Source organism: Pseudophryne corroboree, chromosome 4, assembly GCF_028390025.1.
Source record: "Pseudophryne corroboree isolate aPseCor3 chromosome 4, aPseCor3.hap2, whole genome shotgun sequence".
NCBI lineage: Eukaryota > Metazoa > Chordata > Amphibia > Anura > Myobatrachidae > Pseudophryne > Pseudophryne corroboree.
In genome coordinates, this window is record NC_086447.1 from 147,014,917 (window position 1) to 147,039,767 (window position 24,851).

General features: G+C 37.2%; 1 protein-coding gene across 10 annotated transcripts in view; it reads left to right on the forward strand.

Moving 5' to 3' along the window:
• The window catches only part of MYT1L (myelin transcription factor 1 like), a 760,642-nt gene extending 739,612 nt beyond the window's left edge, over positions 1-21,030 (forward strand). For 9 of the 10 annotated variants that reach the window (XM_063915489.1, XM_063915485.1, XM_063915480.1 and 6 more), the window contains 6 exons: positions 2,275-2,496; positions 5,776-5,867; positions 8,107-8,210; positions 9,329-9,388; positions 10,799-10,942; positions 18,260-21,030. In XM_063915489.1, the coding sequence (XP_063771559.1) occupies positions 2,275-2,496; positions 5,776-5,867; positions 8,107-8,210; positions 9,329-9,388; positions 10,799-10,942; positions 18,260-18,400 (763 nt within the window). In that variant the 3' untranslated portion in view covers positions 18,401-21,030. The remainder of the gene's footprint in view (positions 1-2,274; positions 2,497-5,775; positions 5,868-8,106; positions 8,211-9,328; positions 9,389-10,798; positions 10,943-18,259) is intronic. The other variant, XM_063915486.1, reaches the window with a different exon arrangement.
• Positions 21,031-24,851: the final 3,821 nt, after the last annotated feature.

The following is a 24,851-nucleotide window of genomic DNA, read 5'->3' on the forward strand; positions in this document are numbered from 1 at the left end:
TTCACGAATGCGCATACAAGATGGCTGTCTGTGCATGTGCACTGCACTTCCACCTGGCATGGGCTCAGCAATGCCTAGAAGGCTTTTGTTGGGTATGTATTGCTAACCCCATCTATAATGGCATAAACGGCACAGCCATGAACAGTGGTAAGCTAAGCTTACGGCTGTTTGGTAAATACAGATGTAGGACATAACCTCTTTAGTGAGTGCTAAAGGGCTTAGTCCAGTGGTTCCCAAACCTTTTTGAATAAAGACGCCCTAGAGCAGGGCTGGCCAAACCAGTCCTCGAGATCTACCAACAGTTCACATTTTCCAGACCACCTAGCTGGTGCACAGGTGTAGTCATTACTAATTAAGATGTGCTGCATTCATTCCTAACTGACAATTCTACAGATCTCCATGAGGCCTGGAAAACGTGACCTGTTGGTAGATCTCGAGGACCGGTTTGGCCAGCCCTGCCCTAGAGTATTAGAATTTTTTTCACGGCACCCCTGGGCCAGAAATTTCTTATTGAGAAATTCATAAAAAAATATTAAATGAACTAAATTGTGTTTATATGTCATCCTTAGGTTCAGTTATGTGGTGAGGGGCAGGATTCACTTCTGTTTGTCCACATATTTTATGACTGGAAGACCCAAGCACTGGATATGTCTATTACATTGAACATATAGGGGGAGATTCAAATGTTTGAAAAGTCAGTTGGGAGTCTGTTTTTTCCAATCTAATAGACAGGAAAAAACAGACACCCAACCGACTTTTCAAACATTTGAATTTCACCCATATAATTTAAATTGGTCCTGGACCATAAATCCAAAGCACGCCTTCCTGTGCCCCGAGGCACCCCAGGGTTAGTTTTATTCTTAAATGGAGCCCATAGATTTACAGTATAGACATTTTCTACATTTCTACAACTCTATGAATAGAGTTTATTAGTCTCATCACCTAAGGATGAATTAGTGCAATTGCTCTTGCCAACTGCCTTTTCAAAGCCGCAGACTTATATTTGACTGCAGATCAATTAACAACAAATTTATTGCACCATGGAATATGATTTTAGTTCCTCATAACAGAAGTCAAGCTGGGATATTATCTGTCACAGATATTATGAGATATCTTCATCCAACGTAATGTATTGTAAATCTAAATTACCAAAATACATCATACTTCACTAAACTCCAGGATATATCATCTTTGAGGATGTCGAGATGTGCAGGATGTCAATGTCAGATGTTGACATTCACAATGTTGACACTGACATAATGTGTACATTGGCAGTATGTCGATATTGTAAAATGTCAACAATCGTCATGTCAACAATGTGATTTTCAATTTTAATCTAAGCCTAAACCTAACTCTGACAGCATCTTAACCCTAATCGTAACCCTAGTTTAACCATTACCGCACCCAAACCCTAAACCTAATTGAAACTTAACCCTGACCCTAATCTTAAATGATGTGTTGACATTCTGGCTGTCAACATTCACAATGTCGAAATTCTATATGCCGATATTAAGTCAGTGTTGACACTGTGAATGTCGGCAAGTTGAATGTTGATATTCTGATTTTCGTCATTCAGACCATGTCAACAGTCTTGTGTCGACATTACAAATTTCAACATTATGAATGTTGACAACCTGACTACTTACCATAATCATAATGAGAGAAAATGAATGGAGAGTTGCTAGGTTCTGCAAGTATATCTACTATATGTATTTCCATCTCTCTCTAAATATTTATGTATACAGTAATCGATGGACAGTAGAAGGAGATTATCCAGGTAATGGTGATGACAACACTGGGAGCCAGGTTATCAATAACATCCTGAGTTGGCGTCTAATTTTTTTTTTTATGCCGTAGAATCTCTAGAATTTGGGAAGCTCTTGACTAAGAAACGATATAATCCAGGCAACATTTTAAAAAATTTATCATGTGGTACCCAGTGATATTTTTTCCCAGCAGAGCTATTTGCAACTGTTTGTATGTATTTTAGTATTCCTCATTATCTAATGTATTATATAGAGTACAGCAGGTGTGTGTCTTGTGGTTGTAGGTTTTGTGGAACTATACATCCTAACTTCTGGTCCATGTCATTTCATCATTGTTATACTGCCACAAATTGCCTATTATTTTTACTTTCCTTCAATATTGACAAAGCTTTGTATGTGAATTGAGGGTGAAATTGTTAACTTTGTGCAGTTACTGATATGTAGTGAATAATATGAGATGTTTCTGAATTGAAAGTAATATCTCCTGTCATCTCACTTCGATTACCAGATGCCCAGTTCCCGGGTGCGATGGACAAGGTCATGTGACAGGAAAGTATGCATCGCATCGCAGTGCATCAGGATGTCCACTGGCAGCAAAGCGACAGAAAGATGGCTACTTGAATGGATCACAGTTCTCATGGAAATCTGGAAAAACTGAAGGAATGTCCTGTCCCACTCCAGGATGTGATGGTTCTGGACACATCAGCGGTAGTTTCCTCACACACCGAAGGTAGGTCACTGCTTTATAAAGAATTATGGCAACGCATGGGCGAATTTCCTTTTTACCAACTGGAAACAATACATAATACATGACTCTTAATGGTCCCTGAAGCATTCCTGCCACATTGTTCATTCAAGTTTTATAATACATGTATAATAAATCTAGACACAGCCTGTACTGAATCCCTAATTAATAGAAGTCAAATCGTTGTTCAAGGTGTAATAAACTTAATACATTAAGTAATGTTGTGGATTCACTGGAACAAAATAGAAGCCTTCTAATCTTCAGTATTATGTCAAGCTGGCAGGATTGAGACCCAAGGGAGCTGAGAGAGGAGGGATAGGTACTAAACACTCAGGCCTGTTGGAGGGTCCTCTTTGCAGCGCATGGAACTGCTTTGGAGTGCCAGACATCGTAGTTTGCCCTGATTTTGTGGGGGAAGGGATGTGGCCACGGCACTCAGAGTAAGCCAGGCCAAGTGGATGTCTCAGTGGCCCTGTTGAGAACTCCCAAGCTGTGCACAATAGTTACCAGAATCAAAGTACGGTAGTTATGGACCCACCATTCTGTGGATTAGCATCCAAGCAATCTATAAGTGTAAGAATAATAAATCATAATCAATTTCTAAACATTTTTATCTAAGCTAGCCATGTTTTAAAATAAATTCCCATTAAGTAAGATTAAACAAAACAAACAAACTGTATAGGTTGTATTCAATAGCTGTTGGGTCCTTTCCGACGGAAAGGACCCGACAGCACTCTATTCAATGCCGAGCCAAACCCGACAGGTTTGGCCTGGTCCCGACAGTGTCAATCCGACTTCTTTTACAGTCGGATTGACATTGTCAGAAACTGGGCTAAAACCTGTCGGGTTTGGCCCTGCTTCTGACAATACACGCGGCTCGGCGGTTGAAGCCGCCGATCCGCGTGTATTTCGACACTCTTCCGACAAGTCGGGTTGCCCGACTTGTCAGAAGAAAAGGCCCGACATTGAATAGGTCAGAACCCCTTCCGACCTCAATCAGTCGGAAACTGTCGCCTTTCCGACAAGATGGCAGTTTCCGACTCCTGTTGAATATGGCCCTATGTGACAGATAATAATGAAAGATACATGAATTTTAACATGTAAATATTGTTGTAGAATATGCATCCCTGTTTATACATTAAATATGCAGAAAACATTATGGGATATATCAGAGTTCCCCAAACTTCACCATTACAGTCCAGGTGTTATGGCAGGGGTCAGGGAACTTTTTTACCTTTTACTCCAAAATATATTAAGATACGCTGAAGTTACCCCCTTGATTTGAAAGGAAGGAAATCATATATTATTGTGCATATATATACTGGTTATCACTGTTTATATGGCATTTCTGTGTGTATACATATATTTTATATTTAATTTTATTTTTTATATATATATATATATATATATATATATATTTATTTATTTATTTATTTTATTATTTATTTTAACCAATCATTTTTTGGCAATGAATGGGTTAATTAAAACTTTCTCCCCAAAACACCAGAATTAATGTAAGAAAGATGGATGAGGGGGGAAGGGGGAGGGGGCGACACGACTTTTAGGAGACAGATGGTCACATCCTCAACTCAGTAATGTCAGTGGGAATTTCCCACTGTTATGTGGGCCACTGTCTGATCCTGCGGAAACTCCGTCAGCAGTCAGCCACAGAACACTTCAAGTTCTGTGTGTTGGTTGGCGGGCATGTGGGCGGGAGGACAGGACAGCGCAGGACGGGCGGGCATGAGGGAGTGCGGTGTGACGTTAGTACATCATACCGCGGCCAGGAACACAGCACAGGGCGGCCAGGAGCACAGCGCAGAGCGGGCAGGAGGGAGCGCGATGTGAGTGTGTCAGCATGTCACATCATGAGCCGGCCGCTGCTGGACGGGGCTTTGTCTTGGCAGCGCGACCATCCATTACCTCCAGGAATTTCATTTGTACCCCTTTTCCCTGACCACTGTGTTAAGGATATCCATGCTTGAGTACGGATGGTAAATCAAATTGACTAAGGTACTAATCAAGTCACCTGTGCTCAGGCACAGATATCCTTAAAACCTGGACTGTAATTGCAGGGTTTGGGAAACTCTGGGAGATATTTTATAACATAGCATAGTATGAAGGATTAACCGGCAGAGGGTACAAATTAGTATGGTATACTGACACAGCAAGCAGAAACTGCCACCATCTGTTTCTTCAGTACAGCTCCCAAGCAACACTGTGGTCTATTTACTAAGCCTTGGATGAAGAGAAAGTGGACAGAGCTAAAGTACCAGCCAATTAGCTCCTGTCGTTTTTTAAACCCAGTCCCTGACATGGCAGTAAGGAGCTGATTGGCTGGTACTTTATCTCCGTTCACTTTATCTCCATCCAAGGCTTGGAAATTAGACCTCACAGCCCATAGGTGTTGCTACACGCCAACAAATACTGTAAAGTTTAAATAAACCAAATATTAATATACTGTATTAGCATATTTTTACAGTTTTTTCAAGTAAACCTAAAGGATCTACTAAGCCTTTAGTGAAAGTAAAAATGTCAAAATTAATGAACATCTTCTGACATATTAGAGACACATTGACAAAATTTAGAGTAGTTTGTTGCTTTAACTCATTTGCTGTGCAATGGTGAAGATAAACTAAGATTTCGGGGACTCTATTTTATGTAAGGCAGCTACACATACTGTATCTGTGTTTGCATCTTTTGCAGGAGTTATGTGTGTGACTTAATCCTACAGTAATACTAATATAAACCCTTCCCTGTTGTATAGTCATGCATCTGAAAGTGCAAAGACTGGGACACCCACTTTGTGTGTCTTCAATCACAACCATCGGTCACACCATTGCAACCATTTCTGTGACACACACGTGACACTCCCATAATACACCCCTAAGACGGAATGTGCATCTGAATAGCCACCTACCAGTCACTGTCCAGGAACGCCCAATACACTACAGCTCAATTGGTCCTGCAACTCTGTACGCACACCTCATTGGATGCATGCACTTTTTTTGGATTTAGATGTGCGGTTGAAAAACATTGACAACGTGTGTGAACATCAGCATTGTATCTGATTCAGGCCTATATTGCAAATTATTTAATGTTTTTTGATGTATTACTTTTCATTTTTATGGCCTCAGTTTATTTTGTCTTTAACCTGTTTTCCATGATATTGTCTGATTTATTTTATGCTCATTGTTCTATTCTTAAAATAATCCTAAAGAGTTAAAAAAAACTACCTACTTTACAGTTTAAACTTTATTTTAGTTTATCTGGATGTCCAAGAGCTACATCAGCAATGAAGAAAGCCAGATTATCAGGAGAAGAGATGATGACTATAAAGCAACGTGCAACAAATGGTATATGCTGTTTTTAATAATTATAAAGATGGTGTCCGGTTACTAATTTGCATAAATTATTTTACAATATAAGAAAATTCTTAACTTGCCAACATGTGCATAAAGACCATGTGTACTATACTATGTTTTTATGATTTAAATTAACATAACACTTTAATTTCACAACCTTGAATCCCCAACACACAATCTGTGTCAATGTAGTGACAATACAGTATATATTATGCATTCCAAAAAACAATTGTATATACGCTTATCTGTGAGTAGTGTGCCAATAGAAAAAAATCCCAAAATATAATGTTAACCTGTGTACCAGTCTAAATCAAACAGAACAAAATATACATAATTACACCATAAATGAATAGGATGCACAGAGAGGATGTAACACAAACAAAAAAAGAAATGAGGAGCAAGTAGAAAATGAAAAAGTCGTAAGAATAAAAAAATGCTTTATTTTTATATATATATGTGCAAAAAGTGGTAGGACCCAGCGCCTTCAGTGATGTACGTTATCCCGTAGTGGATATTACAATCAATCTCAATATGCGTACCGGAAACCAGTAGATTTTCAATTAGTACATAATGCCTCTCTGTATCCTTGGTGATCCGGTCTTCCGGAGTTTCCAGTGATCCAGTACGCCAACCACAGTATAGAAAACAAATGGACAATAATAGTGTAGTATTTTGGCTACGTAGAGAAGTAGTGATGATTATATTTGGTGCCGTGAACGTGCTTTAAACCTTGCAACAAATAATGCAAGTGCACTCCTCTTGTGAAAAATCCAGTGAAGGATTAAAGGTATTCTTATCCAAGTGAAGAAGATAATTATATATAATAATACCTTCAATAATAATATAGCTTGCATATATGAATTCTCTGAGAGGTCTTCTTCAGCATTTGCGGTGAATACCTTAAATATGAGACTCCCAGTGGGAGAGAATAATACTCATAGTGTAGTATTTATAAAAAGGATTTAATGGCATATAAAATAAAACAAAGTAAAAAGGTGGACTCGTACAATATATAAAAAGATATAAACGCTTATCTGCTTATCCTTGAGGAGGAGTGGAATGTGGAACCAACGCGTTTCGTCCTTTATGCTTTTTGGCAGGACTTCATCAAGGGGTAAATAGGTATACACTGTATGTGTAAGCTATATAAAGGAAGGAGTGCAGGGACTTCCGGCGTTGTGAATGCGCTACTGCGCATGTGCAGGATTTTGTTTTCCCGCCATGACTAGTGCGGACGCGCGGGATTGATTCTGTCCCGCGATGATAACAATACATCGCGCATGCGTGGGCATATATTTGTGTTGGCGCGAGATCTTAAATGCCGCTGTGGTTATCTACAGCGGCGTGACGTCAGGTTACTATGGTAACAAAAAACGGGGGCATAACAGGATGTGTTTTGATTTTCAAAAATATAACTCCAATAAATAGCAATAAAGACATTGTTGTCTTAATAAATGATTGCCATGAAAAATTATTAGGGTAGAAAGGGATCATTATCAAAATATGTGGTCAAACTTTTATTTAAGTCACAAAAGTCACTGCCAAATGGTGCATTGGTGAGGAATTTGTTTGCACAGACTAATTTTTTAATATAGTATTGGCTGGAAAAAACAATTAAAAAAACAACATGGCCATATTTAATGTAAATCTTTAGTAAATCAGCTCATTTGTGTCTATCCAAAATAAGAAAATATTTCAGTGAAAAATATCCAAGCAAATATATATTAGGTAGAATAATTTGTACAATACATTATTTGTGTTTACAACTATGGTTAAAAGTAAATGTTATATTGAACTTGGTTCCAAAGTTGTCAGGTATCCGGTCTTGGTTTTCACCTTGTCATACCCTATCAAACACTGATCTGTAGGTCATTACATGGAAGATCTTTTGAACAATGGCCACTACTTTGATGTGTGCAGGGTCACCATTATTCACAGGAGTTCAGGGCTTTACATCTGTCCTAAAGTCAGATTTTGTCACACATGTCATATAAAATACAATATACCTGCTTTTATGTTATGTGGTGGGGGTGATCTGCATGGTGTTTTTACTTGTATATGTTGTATTATCATTAAAACCTATAATAGGGCTCATTATCACAAAGCATCACATTAAATTCTATATCTTTTGTTCTAAGTATGCTTTATTGACAGTAATGGTAATTCTGGTGTTAGTATTGTTTTGAGGTTTACAACTCTATTACATGTCTTCTCTTTAATATCCCTTTAGGTATAGAAAATGATGAAGAAATAAAACAATTGGATGAAGAAATAAAGGAATTAAATGAGTCTAATTCCCAGATGGAATCTGATATGATTAAACTGAGAACTCAGGTAACACTTTCTATAAACAGTACTGAAAATATCTTGTTAAGATCAATTAATATAGAATGTTATTACTAGCTCTGTCTGCAGATCAGCTATGTTTGAGTTTTCTATATGATATGCCACTAACTTATTAATAAACAAAAAAAAACTAAAAAAAATAATAATCCAGTAAAGCTTTTATTCTCATACTCACCCATACTTCATGCATGCCAAGTTAATTTTTTTAAGTGAACTTATTCTTTTATCTAAGGTAAAGTTCACTTTTGGTAATTTTAACAAGGGTAGGCTAAACATGGAACACAGTAGCATACAGCATAACAAACTGTGATACTAAAAAAAAATAATTACCATTATCATTTCAACATTTTTCTTTTTAAAGCTTGCACTCTTTCTTTGTTATGTGCATGTGCATGAAATATCTAGACCACATCTTAATGTAACATACGTGAGTGCATCTGTACTTCTGTAAATACCGTCTTCTGTGGCCACATAATCATGCTGGCTGCATGGTATTCATCAACCGAGACATCAGATGTAAATATTGACAGTTTGGGGAAGGGAAAAATTACATGGAGGGTAAGGGTGAGGATGAGAACTTTTTGACCGTTTTTATTTTAAAGTGTTGCATTCAAATGTGTGGCACTGTTTTTTTATTTTATTTAATATGAAGTCCTGTTAATCACAATTTGGTATTAAGAGAGAGTTCAGTTAAATAAGTGGAGTAATTCAAAATTAATAGTAAAATTGAAAAAAAAAAAAGAAAATATATAAAGTCATACTGTCTACATACTTGGGATTATTGATTAAAGTGTAGTATAACAGTTTTGCTTGTTTAATAAAATTTAGTCGTTATGATTTTATCATACAAAGAGGTGGAATTAAACAATCACACATGACTGATGATTTTTCAAACACTAATAATTTTAAGCATTATCAAAGCCATTACAAATTCTGGCTTGTATCTTTACCTTTTGGTTGATTTGTTAGCCTAGCGTAATGGCTAGTCTAACAACAGTGACACCTGTTGGTCATTCAATTACATGCATTATTTGCTCACGTCAATCAGTTCCACCTCTTTTGCTTCATTCTCTGCCCCCTTTTCAGCTTCTGCTCCCTCCCACTAGGTACTGGACGAGCGTCCTGTTGCTTGCCAAGAACCCTGTGTTGATGAATACCAATTTCATGTAAGTTACACGGGAGGGGAGGTTGTGTGGTTTTTCCATGTAACTTACACGAAATTCAGCCTTTGAAGAATAAAAGTTATTCTTAAATTAGTATTTGATTTTTTTTCTTCTAGTCACACATTATTTACACTACAAATATTTTTTGAACAAATAAAATAATTGGTTTAGTAGGAACGAAAGAGTATATTTATTACTTATATAGCGTACAATCAGAATAATTTGGAGATAAACTTGATTAATATTTTTTTTAATTCTAATTTATTGTTTGATTGCTTGTTTTTAATACTTAATTAAAATATTTTTGAAGTTTAAAATTATTATTTTTTTCAAAATACTAAAGTTATTATACAAAAAGATTTGTTTAAGTAAAGCCTATATAAGAACTTAAATATAAAACATGTCCTATTATTCTATTTAACAGAAAATAAAATGTGTAACATAATATTATTTTGCAGTATAATATACAGTAGATTTATATGAAAAAAAGAAATTTGAAATATGAATTTACATTCTTAAATAAATACCACAGAATTAAATTTTAAGTAAAGCGCAAAATCCATCTAATATATACAATAGTTTTACTGTACATGTCATATACAACCAATCACATACACTTCATTAAAATTTACCATATAAAGCTGAAGACATTTTCATTTTATTTTTTAAATAAAATAATCTAACATTGCCTATATAAATAAATAAAAAGCTCAATAGCTAAAAGGTGTGGAAGAATGTTTATAGAATCTACTCAAAACACAAATATTATTATATTTACTGTGTTATATTTTTTATTATTATTTTACTTTATAATATTTTAGCACAAATATTTGTTTCCTTTACTGTAGTAGAAAATTACATTTCAATATTGATTAGTTGCTATGGATTATACTTTCTAACATAACATGATTTGGAGGATTAGCAGGAAAAAGGTACGAGAGAATAAACAAACAGAGAGACAGCAAAGTGATATCTTATAATACAGCGCCATCCTGTCCTTCCAGTATAGCTTCCAAGCTGCATTTTGCCTCATTATTTTGAGATCACCATTGGAAAAAATGTCTATACAATGTCAACAAGTTTGTTTTCAGAATGTGTCAATCACCTCACTTTAGAGCACAGCATAACAGCACATATACATTTTACTAAATGAGTAGTCTAACAAAGTATGCTCTACCAAAGCATGAATAATCTATATGACTAATTTTTAAGGGCATAGAAAGTGCACCAGATATGCCTGTTTTTTTTAGTTTTTACTTTAAGACTTAAAGCTTGAACAGTTTTCTAACCTTTATCTAAACAGCATGTTGACTAAACTGAAATCCCAGTTATCGTTATGTGGGTAATGTCATACTTTGCCTACATGTGTTGTAACAGTTTGTATTATATTTTGTACCTGTGTGTGCTTTGTAGATTACTACAATGGAGAGTAACCTGAAGACAATAGAGGAGGAGAATAAAGTAATTGAGCAGCAAAACGAATCTCTTCTGCATGAACTGGCCAATCTAAGTCAGTCTTTAATTCATAGTCTAGCTAATATCCAGCTGCCCCATATGGTAAGTGAATGCAGTTGTCCCATTATACACTTTTAGCAGACAGTGGTTGATCAAATTAATTTATACTAATTTAATTTGGATTGTTAAAATATAAAGACATTAATTAATATCTAAAAAATAAATTGGTTGTCTCTTCTCTCTACAGTATGTAGTTTTCCTAATATTCTAGGGATTTGCAGTAATGTAATAGGGTCCAAGTTTACCGGCCGATCTTGGAGGGTTTTTTTAACGTGAAAATCATTTACAAGGTATGGTTTTGCCTTGTAAATGATTGGCGCTTTAAAAAAATCCTCTGAGATCGGCCGGTATCCCGCACCTCCGGCAAACTTGGATTCTATTACATATGCCCCTTTGTTATCATTTGCATAGTGTTGGCATTATCGGATTTCTCTCCCACCTTTAGTTAGAATGGTATCACAGTACTTTCTCAATACAGCAGTAGCCCTATGTATTATCAAATATACCCTTATTCACCTCAAACTTTCTCTTCTCACCAGGCACTGTTAAACTACATCTGCAATTAATATTTTCAAATTCAAAAGTAATGACACCTGTTATTTATTTGCCTTTCTAGTCATTTGTTCCAGATATATATTTTTTTTAGGTATTTTTCTTTTTATCTGTTCCTTTTTTTTCCTGTTATCCCTGCCACAGTATTATTGGGGCAAGGGAATTACATAAGTGCAATTCTATTTTAAACTACAAGACAATTACTTATAATTTGCATTGGTGCCAGGTCTTCTATCATGGTGCCACCATCCTCACCTCTTCTGCTTCTCCTCACTGGTAATCCCTACACATTCTATATTTAAAAACTTGTATGCAATTTAAAATGCTGCAGTCATAGGGGGGTATTCAATTGTTTGAAAAGTCAGTTGGGTGACTGTTTATTCCTGTCTATCAGATAGGAAAAACAGTGACCTGACTTTTCAAACAATTGAATTCCACCCATAATGTCTACTACATCTAAATACCATAATAAGCTTTGACTCTAAATATTGTTCTAATCACCATTGGAACTCTACCAATGGTCTACTCTTCTCTTTTTTCATTAGCTCATCCCATTCACGTCTTATGGATATCTCTAGTGTATAACATGTATGGAATTCATGACCAAGCTTGATCAGACCTTTCTGCTTTCTGCATTCATCTATCAATCATTTATATATCATCTTTTCAGAGACTTATATACCTAATGTTAATGTGACATTTTGTCTGATTCATCTTACTCCATCTGTATAAACTATGTTGCCCTCCACCCTTCCGTCCATGACTTGGAGCTGTGCACATGATCCAACTTCTGCAATCCAAACCAAGCCATCTTTTCTTGTTCCATGTCTTTTTCCAGATTGTAAGCTCCTGTGAGCAGGATCACCTCCACCATTTGTATCTGTCTGTATTTAAATAGGAGTTATAACATACCTTTATACTGTGCAACCTTTTTGAGAATGTCTTAAAAATTGATGATTGAATGATGATAAATAAAACAATTACTGTACATATATTTCCAAAATCACAATAGAACAACACATTTGTAAAGTAATGTCCCTATAGTATTTTATATTAGTGATTCAAGTATATACAGTGGTGGCCAAAATTGCAGACATTTTTTGAAATTTGAATGTTTTTCAACTTTGAATGCTTATAAAAACTGTTTCACTTCACTTAGTGCAATGATACGTATATCAAATGAAAGGCAATTTAATACTGAATTCAACACAATAAACAGAGGTCAAATATTTGCATTAAAAGGGGAGTTATGCTACTTTCAGTCAGAAAAAGAAGCACAGATGTGTGAGATTCAAGAAGCGGATTGTAGTAACAGCTACTACCAGCCAATCGGAATCGTCGTTCCGGGGACCAATCAGATGTCATTTATGAGCAGGTGCAAGGTCATGTTCAAAGGTGGGAAAGGTCAGTTTGGCTGTTTCATTTTGCAGAATAAAGTTGGTTACTGAAGTGCAATTACGGTTGGATGTTTGTGTGTATTGTTTAGTGCTATTGATGGTGTAAAAAATAAATACAACAATGTCGTCCAGGAAGAGATCCAGGATTGTGGTGTTACGTGAAAATGGTCTTTCGTATGCAATTATTGCGAGAGAAGTTGGTGGCAATGTGAGAACATCAGGAGTACCAAAGTTTTGTTTACGCTATCAGGAAACACAATCTATACAAAACAAAGAAGGAAAAGACCGGAAAAAGTGCACAACAGTTGTTGATGATAGGAGAATAAAACGAATTTGCGTCAGGGACAGATGGATGTCATTTGCGGCCATTAGCAGTGAACTGAGTGCAACTGGTGTTTTTGTCAGTGCAAGAACGTTATGGAGAAGACTAACAGAGGTTGGCCTAAAAGGTAGGAATCCCCGAAAAAAGCCATTCCTGAATAAAGAGCAGCGGCAGAAACTAATACAGTGGGCAAAAGAACACATTGCATGTACAGAAGGTCAGTGGAAACAAGTGATATGGAGTGACGAAACTAATATATCGATATTTGGTAGTGATGGGAGAAAATATGTGAGACGTCGCATCGGGAAGAGGTACATCCAGATTGCATTTAAGCGACAACAAAGAATCCTACAAGTGTTATGATATGGGCATGTATGACAGCAGATGCTGTAGGCCTCCTTCATGTCATAGATAGCACACTGAACAGCAGAAAGAACATTGACACCATCCTACAACGAAAACTTCTACCTACTATCAGGGATCTTTTTCCAGATAATGCCCCTTTTTTTTCCAGCAGGATTCAGCTCCCTGCCACACTGCACAGATATGCAAACAGTGGTTCACGGACAATGACATACAGGTGCTGGGATGGCCAAGAAACAACCCAGACCTGAACCCCATAAAACATTTGTGGTTCCGTTTGAAAAAACTGGTATATCTGAGCCGTCCATCCAATAAAAGAGAATTAATTGAGGCTATAATTGTCTAATGGCACCACATAATAAAGAAGGAAGAGCTCCAAACATTGGTTGGCTCAATGCCACGTCGCTGTGCTGCTGTCTTGAAATATAAAGGATACCCAACAAAATACTGATGGGACAGTGACATCATAAGTACACAGGGATTTTAACCCTAAGTGTTGTTTTCACTACATAACTTACCTTGTAATGCAAATATTTGACCTTTATTGTGTTGAATTCAGCATAAAATTTCCTTTCATTTGATATATAAATCATTGCACTGCATGAAGTGTAACAGTTTTTATAAGCATTCGCAGTTGAAAAACATTCAAATTTCAAAAAGTGCCTTCTTGGCCACCACTGTGTATATATATATATATATATATATATATATCCCCCTGTGTGCAATATATATATATATATATATATATATATATATATTAATTCCCTATTAATTCAATATATATTTTTATTTTTCACAATGTATTAAGCCATTATACTGATAATTTAAATTTGGTGTATTGACTAAATTTGTTAAAGGGCGGTGCAGTGAAGATTGTAATGTGATTTGTGCTGAGATGTCAGAAATGTTCAGTAAGATGTTCGGTACTAAATAACATGATATCCATTGCACTCTCTGCTGTATTTATCATACCTTAAATGTATTTGCACTAAATATATATTTGCAATTTTTGTATGGTCCATTGTTGGCTTTACGTGCAACATTATTACAGAAAAAATTAAAGTAGTTTTTAAAAATATTCCATGATTTTTAGCAAATATAAATTCCTAATGTGCTGATATAACAAAATAATTTAGATAATTTGCAATATATATATAAAAGAAAAACTCTCCCAAAGATATGCAATATGTAATTATTTAAAGTAATACAGAGAACATGCTAAACTTATGAAAATTACAATAATTAATAGAAATATATTACAATTGTGCCTTTCTTCCCATATCATATTTAATATATATCTAGGAGCCAATATTATTTATAAATTAAATATGAATTTCAGATGTTTTTTTAACTTTACACCTGTGTTTAGATGCATATCTATCTATCTATCTATCTATCTATCTATATATCTAGGATTGGGAGGGGGGGGAGGGGGGGCGCTAAGCATATTGTTGCACCTGGGCCCATCACTCTCTAGTTCCACCACTGAACCCATCCTTGTGAGAAAATATGCTAATTAACAAGCGTATACAATTTCTAGTATGAGAAATATTTGAAAATATGCAAAATTATACAAATGGCACGGAGATTACAGGCCACAAGAGTTTACAGCCTGAGAGGTATTAAAAAAACAATAACTGATAAATGAGGCCACAGTACTAACTTCAGGAGACAATTTTGTTGTAGAAACTGATTATTTAAAAACACATTTAGCATGATTATCCCTTATAGCCTTTTTACTTCCTAGCATTCAAACTGCTAACAGTGCTACAATTACATTGCATTTGGGAATGAAACATATCAAGATACTGATTGGCAGGTCAGAAGACAAAGGAACTTGTGTCAAAGGCTATATAAGCCAAGTTGTTGAAAAATAACACTTGCTGAATTTGATGTATTTTCATAAGAGCTAGGAGAGGCCTTTTTTAACATGTTTCAAAGCTGCTCGACAGCATAAAGTTGGAGTGAAAGGGGAGTAGGGGGACCACGGCTGCAGCGCTATTTCTGCAGCCGGGCTGTAATTATGTCCTGGGGGTGGTGTGTGCTGTGGCTGCAGATACCCGGCAGAGATACTCTGCTGTGATGGTCCTGTGGGGAAAGGGGGAGTTCATGGCTTTGAAGACCCTGCAGCCTGAAAAAATTGTTACAGAATGCAATGAGAATTTGAAATTTAAAATTCTCTTTGCACATTTTTTTCATGATGAATATGCCCCCTAGTGACAATCTTTGGCGTGAAGTGATACCTACCGCTGTCACATAAATGCTATCACTAGTAGCCTTTTGTGACACTACACATGCACATCCATAAGGCTACCCATGTACAGCAGTGTTAATTTTGTCAACAAAAATTTTAGCCGACTACAGGTTATTTCAGGACTAAAATTAGTCTAAAATGAAAACTGAGTGTCATGATTTGGGCGCAGCAATTCTCCAGATACGTCAATCTGAGAACGCTGCCCGTGACACCTTATTGTGGGCTAGGGTTTACAATTTTGTCTCAGGAAGAGCAGGTCACACCCTTCTGGCCAAAGCATCTCTGATGGGTTCCCCCCAGGCACTTAAATGCATTCTCCAAGCCAACTCTGGTTTCCTGCTTCAAAGGGTATGTGACACCTCTGGCTGTACTGTAAAGAAGATCTATCCCAGCATAGCAATTAATGTTCTGCCATTTGACATGCAAAGACATTTAACTGCTATAATACTACTTTATGTACATCGATACATCAATCAGAATAATACAAATTTTAATCATGCCCAATCTAGTATAAGCCTGGGCACTACACTGAGATCCACTGACTAAATCTTAACTAAAACAAAGAAAAAAAAGCGACTTATACTAAAACTAAATTTAAAATCCTTGTTAAAATTAACATTGGAAGTAGGGTTTTAAAGAACAATTATGTGTTCTAGATATTTGCAGAAAATAAGTATGACCTGCTGTAAAAGAAATAGGATTATGTATCGCACTTGTTTGTTTTAACAAACTTATATTAATTTGTATATGATATATGGAAGCACTACAGTAAGTCAGACCCAGTATGCAACTCATTCTTAGCCTACTGAGCCTAGATTTCTACACACATAGTTAAAGGTATGTAAACTTCTCAAAGGGAATTTTAGAGAAATGTTCTTCGGCAAAATCCATTACAGTATCATTAAACTGTTTGCAAAAGTTATGACTAAAATATTGACTAAAATTAGACTAAAATGAAAACTGAGATCCACTAACTAAATCTCGACTAAAACAAAGCATAAGAAAAAGACTAAAATGTGACTATAAACCAACTACAATTTTAAGTAAGCTACTAAGAATAAAACTAAATTGTAAATCCTTGTCAAAATGAAAACTGATGCACAGTATGGTATTTTGATAAATGCCCATGGCAAAGGAAGAAGACTGCAGAAGAGGGATCAGATGATCCATCTCCTGTGAAAAATGCTTCCATGACCACAAAGCTGGTAGTACCATCTAAAGATGGCATTAGCCAACGGGGTCAACTCCCGAAAGGCTATACAGTCCCCATATAGAATAATTGGAACTGCATTATTTAGCCTATTGCAAGGATATCGCTGATATCTCTTGCATTAGGGTCTTGCTAAACAGCCCCCCCAAAATTAATTTAGCAATGTTTTTAGGTGAAAGGGCCTTGATAAATACTGTAGTCCCCTAAATGAGCATTTTCATAGAACTGATTGCTAGCAATAGTGAAAGCTGCATGCAACACTAAAACCCAATCCAAAGCCAGGGGAAAGCTTGTCAGATACACTTTGCTTACATTATTTATTTGTTATCAAAGAGCATTACCTAGGTTTCATTGATGGTTTGGAGTACACACTGAGCACTTCAAATGAATGCTTGTGTGCTCAAGCCTGACAGGGGGAACCAATCAAGCAATCCACCTTTCCAGGATAATCTGTTCACCAGGAACACTATCCTAGGCTGATTTTTCATTTTATCTGCCCCTGTTAAGATTGGTGGGTTGCGCACATCACAATTTAAATATGTAGAGAGCTGATGAACTATCTGCAAAATAACTTAATCCCTATATACAGTAAAATTGGTGTCACAAAATAGTCTGGAGATGGTCTCACTTTAATTGCATTTTATTATTGAGTTTTCACTTCTGGCTGACATGTATTCTTCCACTCTTCATTATTCACAGGTTTACCGAAAAATTGAAGAAGGGAACTTTAGTGAAGAGAATGGTTATAATTGAGCGAGCAAGAAAACAAAACAATTTATATGTGATTATTCTCTCATTTAAGTGGGGTTTGAATGTTACAAATTCCTTTATAGAACATAACACACAATTCAAAATTGAGTTTTGTCATATGAGTAGGCGTTTATGGAGTACACTCAGAGAAAGCGATGTATCTGGCAAGTGTAATAGTTGGAAGCACTTTAAAAGGGTTTAGCACAATGGAGGAGTTTTTCTGTTTACTCAGAGAGTAAAAGATATGCAATGCAAATTTTTTTTACAGATGTTATCTCGGTCTGGCAATTGAAAAGACTATTATGCTAATCGTGTTTGTGTTATCAAGGGTGATAGCAAGGTTGTTTAGCAAGGGTGACCCTTACTGTCTAAAATTTTTTTAACTGTCCCCCTCTTTTACCAGTGTTTTAATGTTTTATAATAGGAGCTAAGGATATATCCAGAGAATGAATTCTAGACTGAATGGGAAGTAATATGGAATAAAGGATACTGATTGTAAACTGTCTTATAGGATCCCATCAATGAACAAAATTTTGATGCCTACGTGACTACTTTGACGGACATGTATACAAATCAAGATCGCTATCAAAGCCCGGAAAATAAGGCACTTCTGGAAAACATAAAGCAAGCCGTAAGAGGAATACAAGTCTAAACAGCTACCGGGTTTTTTTGGGGGGGTTTTGGTGAAGGTTTTGTTCGAACAAAAAAAAGTAAAAGATGCCTCTTGTTTTCTGCTGCTGTAATCTACCAGAAAAGTGTTATATATTTATTCATTTTGAGACAGTGTTATGCTTACAAGACTCCATGATGATTTTATGTCTTGCTTTAAAAATAGTTACTGCTGAATAGATTTTGAATACATTCACATTTTGTACGTTTTCATATAAGCTAACATTGTGTGATATGCCATGTAATATTTATAGCTGCTAATGTATGCACATTTTTAAGGTAAATATATTTCTGAAAAGGGAAGCTGACGAAGAGAATCAGAGTGTAGATTTTTTATGCTTTGGTTAATCAACGTTTTAGTATTTTGAACTGGAAAAGAAAAAAATCCGCTTTCGAAAATGGTATTACCATCTACAGCCACTTTCTAGACACTTTTTATTTGGCCTCTGATTACATGGGGTTCTTGAGGTTGCGAGAATACATTCTGGTGCGCATATTGTTTCACAGCAAGAAGAATCTATGTGAAAAAAATTTGCTTTATTTTTTAATGATCCTTCAAGTGGAGGCTGGAACTTTTTGGTAAGATACACAAAAGATTTCTTCGCTGTAAGACAACATCAAGCTACGGAAAACTGTTGTGGAAAGTCAATGCAGCTTAAAAGCACTTTTCATTCTTAACTGAGCATCATCTGATCTCAATAAGGGAACATCTATTGTTGAACTATATCAGAAGTGGACGATGTGATGATTCCCACCTATCTTTTTCAAACAGACTTTGGAGAAATAGCCACAACTCACCCCTTCACTCCAGGATTGATTATTTTCCCTTTGAACTGCCTGTTAGACAAAAAATATACTCATACTGGAGTCCTGCGTTTTTGATTGAGGATGAAAGACACTATTTTTAATACATTTTTTGTTGCCTTTTTTGTTTTTCATTGTCTTTTCATTTCATTGGGGGTTTTACAATTAATGCAAAAAATAAAACCTGTTTCTGATCCCTGGAATAATTATGAGAATAGATTTAGTAGAAAAAGTAGACCATCTAATTTCAAACCTTTAGCTCTTATATCCAACTATTTCTTTTTTTTTCAATGCTGGTTCCGTTTGTCCGTTGTGAAAAAAAATATAAAAAAATGGGATTGTTGCTAGCTCATCCTTTACGGAAAAATAATGTGAAGTTATATTACCAAACTTCGACAGCACTTACAGTATTTATTTTAATTGTACTGATTTTAATGCACATTTTCTTTTCTTTTTTATTTAAACATTTATTTTCTTCTAAACAACTGCACTAACCATATGCATAAGACCACTTTTTAAGTCACGTCAAAGATGTGTTGTGTTTATAAAGATGTCAAAAAGGATTATTATTTTTTATTTAAATTGCATATCTTTTTCCTTCCATGTATTGATGTTATGCAGAAAGTACAATGTACTTAGAATTTTGCTATGAAAAACAGATGGCTTTTTTAAGAAAAAAAATAAAAAAAAATATTTTTAGCAAAATAGGACATACAGGGTCATTGTCCCCACAATGTGCCAGTTGATAATTTGCACTTACCTTGTCCTATATATCCATAATATACGGAGGTGTGCAATTTTTTTGTGTCTATAGCCTTTGTGACACTAACTTGGGAAAAAAAAATATTATACCGGAAGCCATGATGGCTGTTTCAATAATATCGCTAAGGGAGGTTACAGGGATCTGACAACTAATATTCTAATACAATACTCAACCTCGGTATATATATGTATAAATATATGTATATCCCAGTGGCACTTTATACTATTCACTGTACAAAAGCTAACAGTTTTCCAAGAGGACTTTAATAAGTAGCTGGGAAAAGATTATGTAATTACTTTGGGGGGCTTTGCAGTATGTTATCTGTAAAGACCTGTCTTTCTGTTGTGCTATTAGTTGTAGCGGTCATGTTCAGAACTGCCTTTTCAAAAGCCGAAGCAAGGTGCTTGATGTTCACCTTCTGCCATATCCATATCATACTTCGCCTTGAAGCTCTTTCTCAAGGCGACCATTGTTAATACTGGCATTTGCCCTTTTCCACTGCATTGTGTCTGCAGCTTCTTTGCCAATATAGTAACGCTTTCAGTAGATTAATAGATAGTATCAGTTGGGAATATTATTGTTATCACCTATGTACAATGGAAAGGGATTTTAAGCACAAAACTGCTGCTCATTTAATGGTGGTACATGATACTGTATCAAATCAAACCTATCTGTGACTATTATATATAGGGATCACAAAAAAAGTGTCACATATTAGAATGCTGACCTTTCATATGAAATTATTGTGAGTCATCGAAGTTTATTTATTCTAACTTATTGTTCATTTTCATTTCTAAGTTTAATTTAAGTAATCATTTATTAAGACAGAATTTTGTATAAACTATTTATTGTGCTCTCTGTGGAACTGAAGTTTGATTTATTTTTGTACAACACGGCATGGATTTGTTGATGACATTTTAATTTTGCGATAAATGTGTGGAATCACAAGTTGCTGTGATACTTCATTTTTAAATTGTGAACTTTGTACAAATTTTGTCATGCTGGATGTCAACACATCTTACTCTAAATAAAAAAGACAAAAACAATGTGTTGCCATATTTGTAGCACAGTGGTTCTATGAGTCAACATTCTCACCCTACTCAATGTACTGGCAGCCACAGCAAATAAATATTCAGCTGGTATTTTCCGTCTTCATGTCCTTTGGTTTTTAATTTTTCTTTGCTTCCATCATTTTCTTCATTTATGGAATGTGTGTGTGATATATTCCACACATCATAAATATTGTGTTTCACTAGAGAGACGCGCTGGCCTGCATTCTTTCATTTTGCAATACCTTTTAGTAAAAACAAAAATTCTAAATAGACTAAGGGCTAGATGAGTCATCGCTTGGAAAGTGATAAAATGAAGAGAGAAAAGTACCAGCCAATCACCTCCTGTCATTTTTCAAACACAGCCTGTAACATGACAGTTAGGAGCTGATTGGCTGGTGCTTTTTCTCTCTCCATTTTAAAACTCTCCAAGCGATGACGCATCTAGTCCAAAGCCAGCATTCAGACTTGTATGAATCAATGTGACCACAGGAACCTATCCTTGCACTTGTCCTAACAGCCATCATCATCATCATCATCATCATGCAGTTGCACAAGCACTAGCTCTATACTTCTAAGGGCCTAATTAAGATCCCGAAGGATCTGAGGCACATGACACAAAGTAGTGATGTTCAGTACTTTGCGCATACACCCAACCTGTACTTTACACATCCAGTACAGGTCCTGTATTGTTGGATGCACTACGGCTGCAGTTGTCAGTAGATTGACAGTCTGCTGACATTTGGGGGTGTGGAGGGAGCAGCAGCAGCAGTCGTTTCATAAAACAGGGGTGTCTCCATTGGAGGATAAGATTTCCTGGTCTGTTCATCAGAGCTGTGGAGGACATCTCGCGTGACCCCATGGGTGATGCAGCTGGCCAATGGTGTTGCAGATTATCCAATTCTGCATTCTAGAACTCCACGCTGGATCACAAATGCAAGCAGGAGGCATCTACTTATACCAGACGCCTCCTGCTGCATTACCATACTAGTGCATCACTGCTGCTTCCAAGTAAGTACCAGCGATGCACCATCCAGCCACATCTGACTAATACCCCTTTTCCACTAGCTCAAAAAACTCGGGTAAATGCATGAGGGCGCGCATTTACCCGTGCTTTTTGCAAGTGGAAAAGGGTCCCCCCGCAAAAACCCGGATCAAGTGACCCGTGAATCCTACCCGGCTATCTACCTGGGTAGGACACGAGAATGATCCGGGTAGGATTGTAGTGTAAATGGGAGCCGTGTTGATGTGACACGGCTCCCGTTTACACTGTATGGAAGGGCGGCGCTGGGAGATCATGTGATCTCCCAGCTCCGCCCCTGCCGCGTCACTAGAAGCGTCACCAACCCGGCAATATGCCGGGTTGGTGACTGTTGATGGGAAAGGGGCTGAGCACGGGTCGCAGCCGGGCAGCTCCCGTGTCAGGCTTCCGGCTGCAACCCGTGCTCGTAGGTGGAAAAGGGATATTAATGTGCACAACTCTGCATAGTCTGCAATTACGTCTACACCCCATGACATACCCTCACTAAGCCTACATGCTTATTAACTATTGCCACAAAATGACAACCGTTCAGCTGCAAATAGGTTTGTGTCTGAGTTGCAAATGACTGTGAATTGCATTTAGTTGTGTACACTTGGCTACAGAGCATAGGCAGTGCTAAAAATTACAAGATCCATACCCAAAACAGACTTCCGTACAACTGCAAATTGGCCTCTACAGGTTCATGAGTTACAGACACTGGGCCTGACTCGGCATTGTATGCAAGATGCGAATGTGTACGTAGCAGCTGTACAAAAATATGCAAATGTCAGTGCCACCTGGATGTGAATTGAGATTCCCACCAGCGGTTTTGCAAATCCTAGGTGTTGCGTACAAAGATGCAGCATCCGGTGCAGAACAGTCCATTTTCAAACTTCCAAGTAGCCTTAAGGTTGTGCAGCATGGCTGCAGAAAGTAAGACACTGGATTAATTGCAGTTGCGTACATGGGTGTAGCGAGGGTGGCTCCAGTCGCTGGAAAACTTAGAGGGCGCACCACCATCTGCTCATCCTTCCTTCTGCTCACTATACCATGGGCCGCTGTACAGGCAGCCGCAGCCAGTGTCAGACTGGGGCAAGGAGGGCCCACTGGGGAAATGCAGTGGTAGGGATCCATGCTTAAGGGTGTGGCCAGCCAATAGTGGAGGTGTGGCCAACCACCACAGAGGCCTGGCTAACCATTAGAGAGTGTATGGTCTGGGCCCCTTAATAAATATATATAGTAAACACTGCTTGTGCATGCATGATAATGTAGAAGATTAATAACAGAAATGCACTATAGATAATATACCATACTCCTGTGCAGTATAAGGTAACATATGTATAATGTATAATAAAAGTGCACTAGGATGCAGTCTGGAACCTAATCCCTAGAGGAGGAGGTAGGCCCACAAGCAGTGGAGCCCACCAGGGGTTTCTCCTGTTCCCCTGTGGGCCAGTCCAACCCTGGCCGCAGAGCAGGAGGAGGAGAAGCAGAGGGGTGCACACTGACTCGGACTTTGAGACTAGGTAGGGAACAGGGAAGGTCAGAGGTAACAGCAGGAGATAATGACAGCCAGCACATGCCGGAGTTCTGCCGGCCTCTTTATATGTCTCACTGTCTGCTTGTAGCTGTGCAGCAGGTTACTTCTGTCCTGCTACACAACTCTCTGCCCGGCTGCTGCAACACCTCTTTCTGCCCCAGCTGCTGCAGCACCTCTCTTTGTCCCAGCTACAGCAGCAACCATCTCTACCCCGGCTGCTGCAGCATCCCTTTCTGACTCAGCTGCTACAGCACCTCTCTCTACCTCTGCTGTTGCAGCACCCTCTCTGCCCCAGCTGCTGTTGCAGCACCAATTTTGGATTTTTCAATATTTTTTCTTTTCAAATGTAACATGCCCTTGCTCCGGGCACCATGGCACCTAACTACACCTCTGGTTGCGTATGGGATTGCAATTGCAGCCTCAAACACGCTCCCATACTCCTGAGGTTTTGCCATCACTCCCCGTTACCTCCCCCAAACGGTTCCCGTCAATGACTTTGCGAATAAATCCTCTCTGTGACCACTGTTGCAAGACCTTCGCAGGAAAATATGCGCAATGTGGCTTAAACACATGAGCAGACCGCCGATAATCAACTGCGAAAATATAGGGGTGTTGTAGATCTCTCAACCAAGCCAACTTTGATCCCTTATTTTAAGTTGATAAAGGGCCTCATATAATTTCACAAGTGGATTTTATTTAATTTTAATGGAAAAATACAGATTTATATTAATAATAATGTAGTGTTTTCCATATATGTTTTTGATATATATTTTGATTATGTTTATTGTACCATAGCAAGCTTCTGTATATATTTTTCATAACATTAATACAATGAGAATAAGGTTTTTTCTATAAGGTCAATCCCTTTCTATATGTTCAAATGTGCCTTGGCCTTGCAAGTGTTCGCAAATGAGGTCAATATATCACTATGGGGCACATTTACTAAGCAGTGATAAGAGCGGAAAAGTGAGCCAGTGGAGGAATTGCCCATGGCAACCAATCAGCACTGAAGTAAAATCTATAATTTGCATACTATAAAATGATACAGAGCTGCTGATTGGTTGATGGGGAAATTTCTCCACTGGCTCACTTCTCCGTTCTTATAACTGCTTAGTAAATGTACCCCTATATCACCATTTGTGTAAGCCAAACCTATCCTGAGTGTGGGATAACTGGACTGTGTAGTGACTTCTGAACTGTTGCCTACACTCAGTAAGGCATGAAAGGCACAGATGTTTACCCTATTGCGGGGCGGGG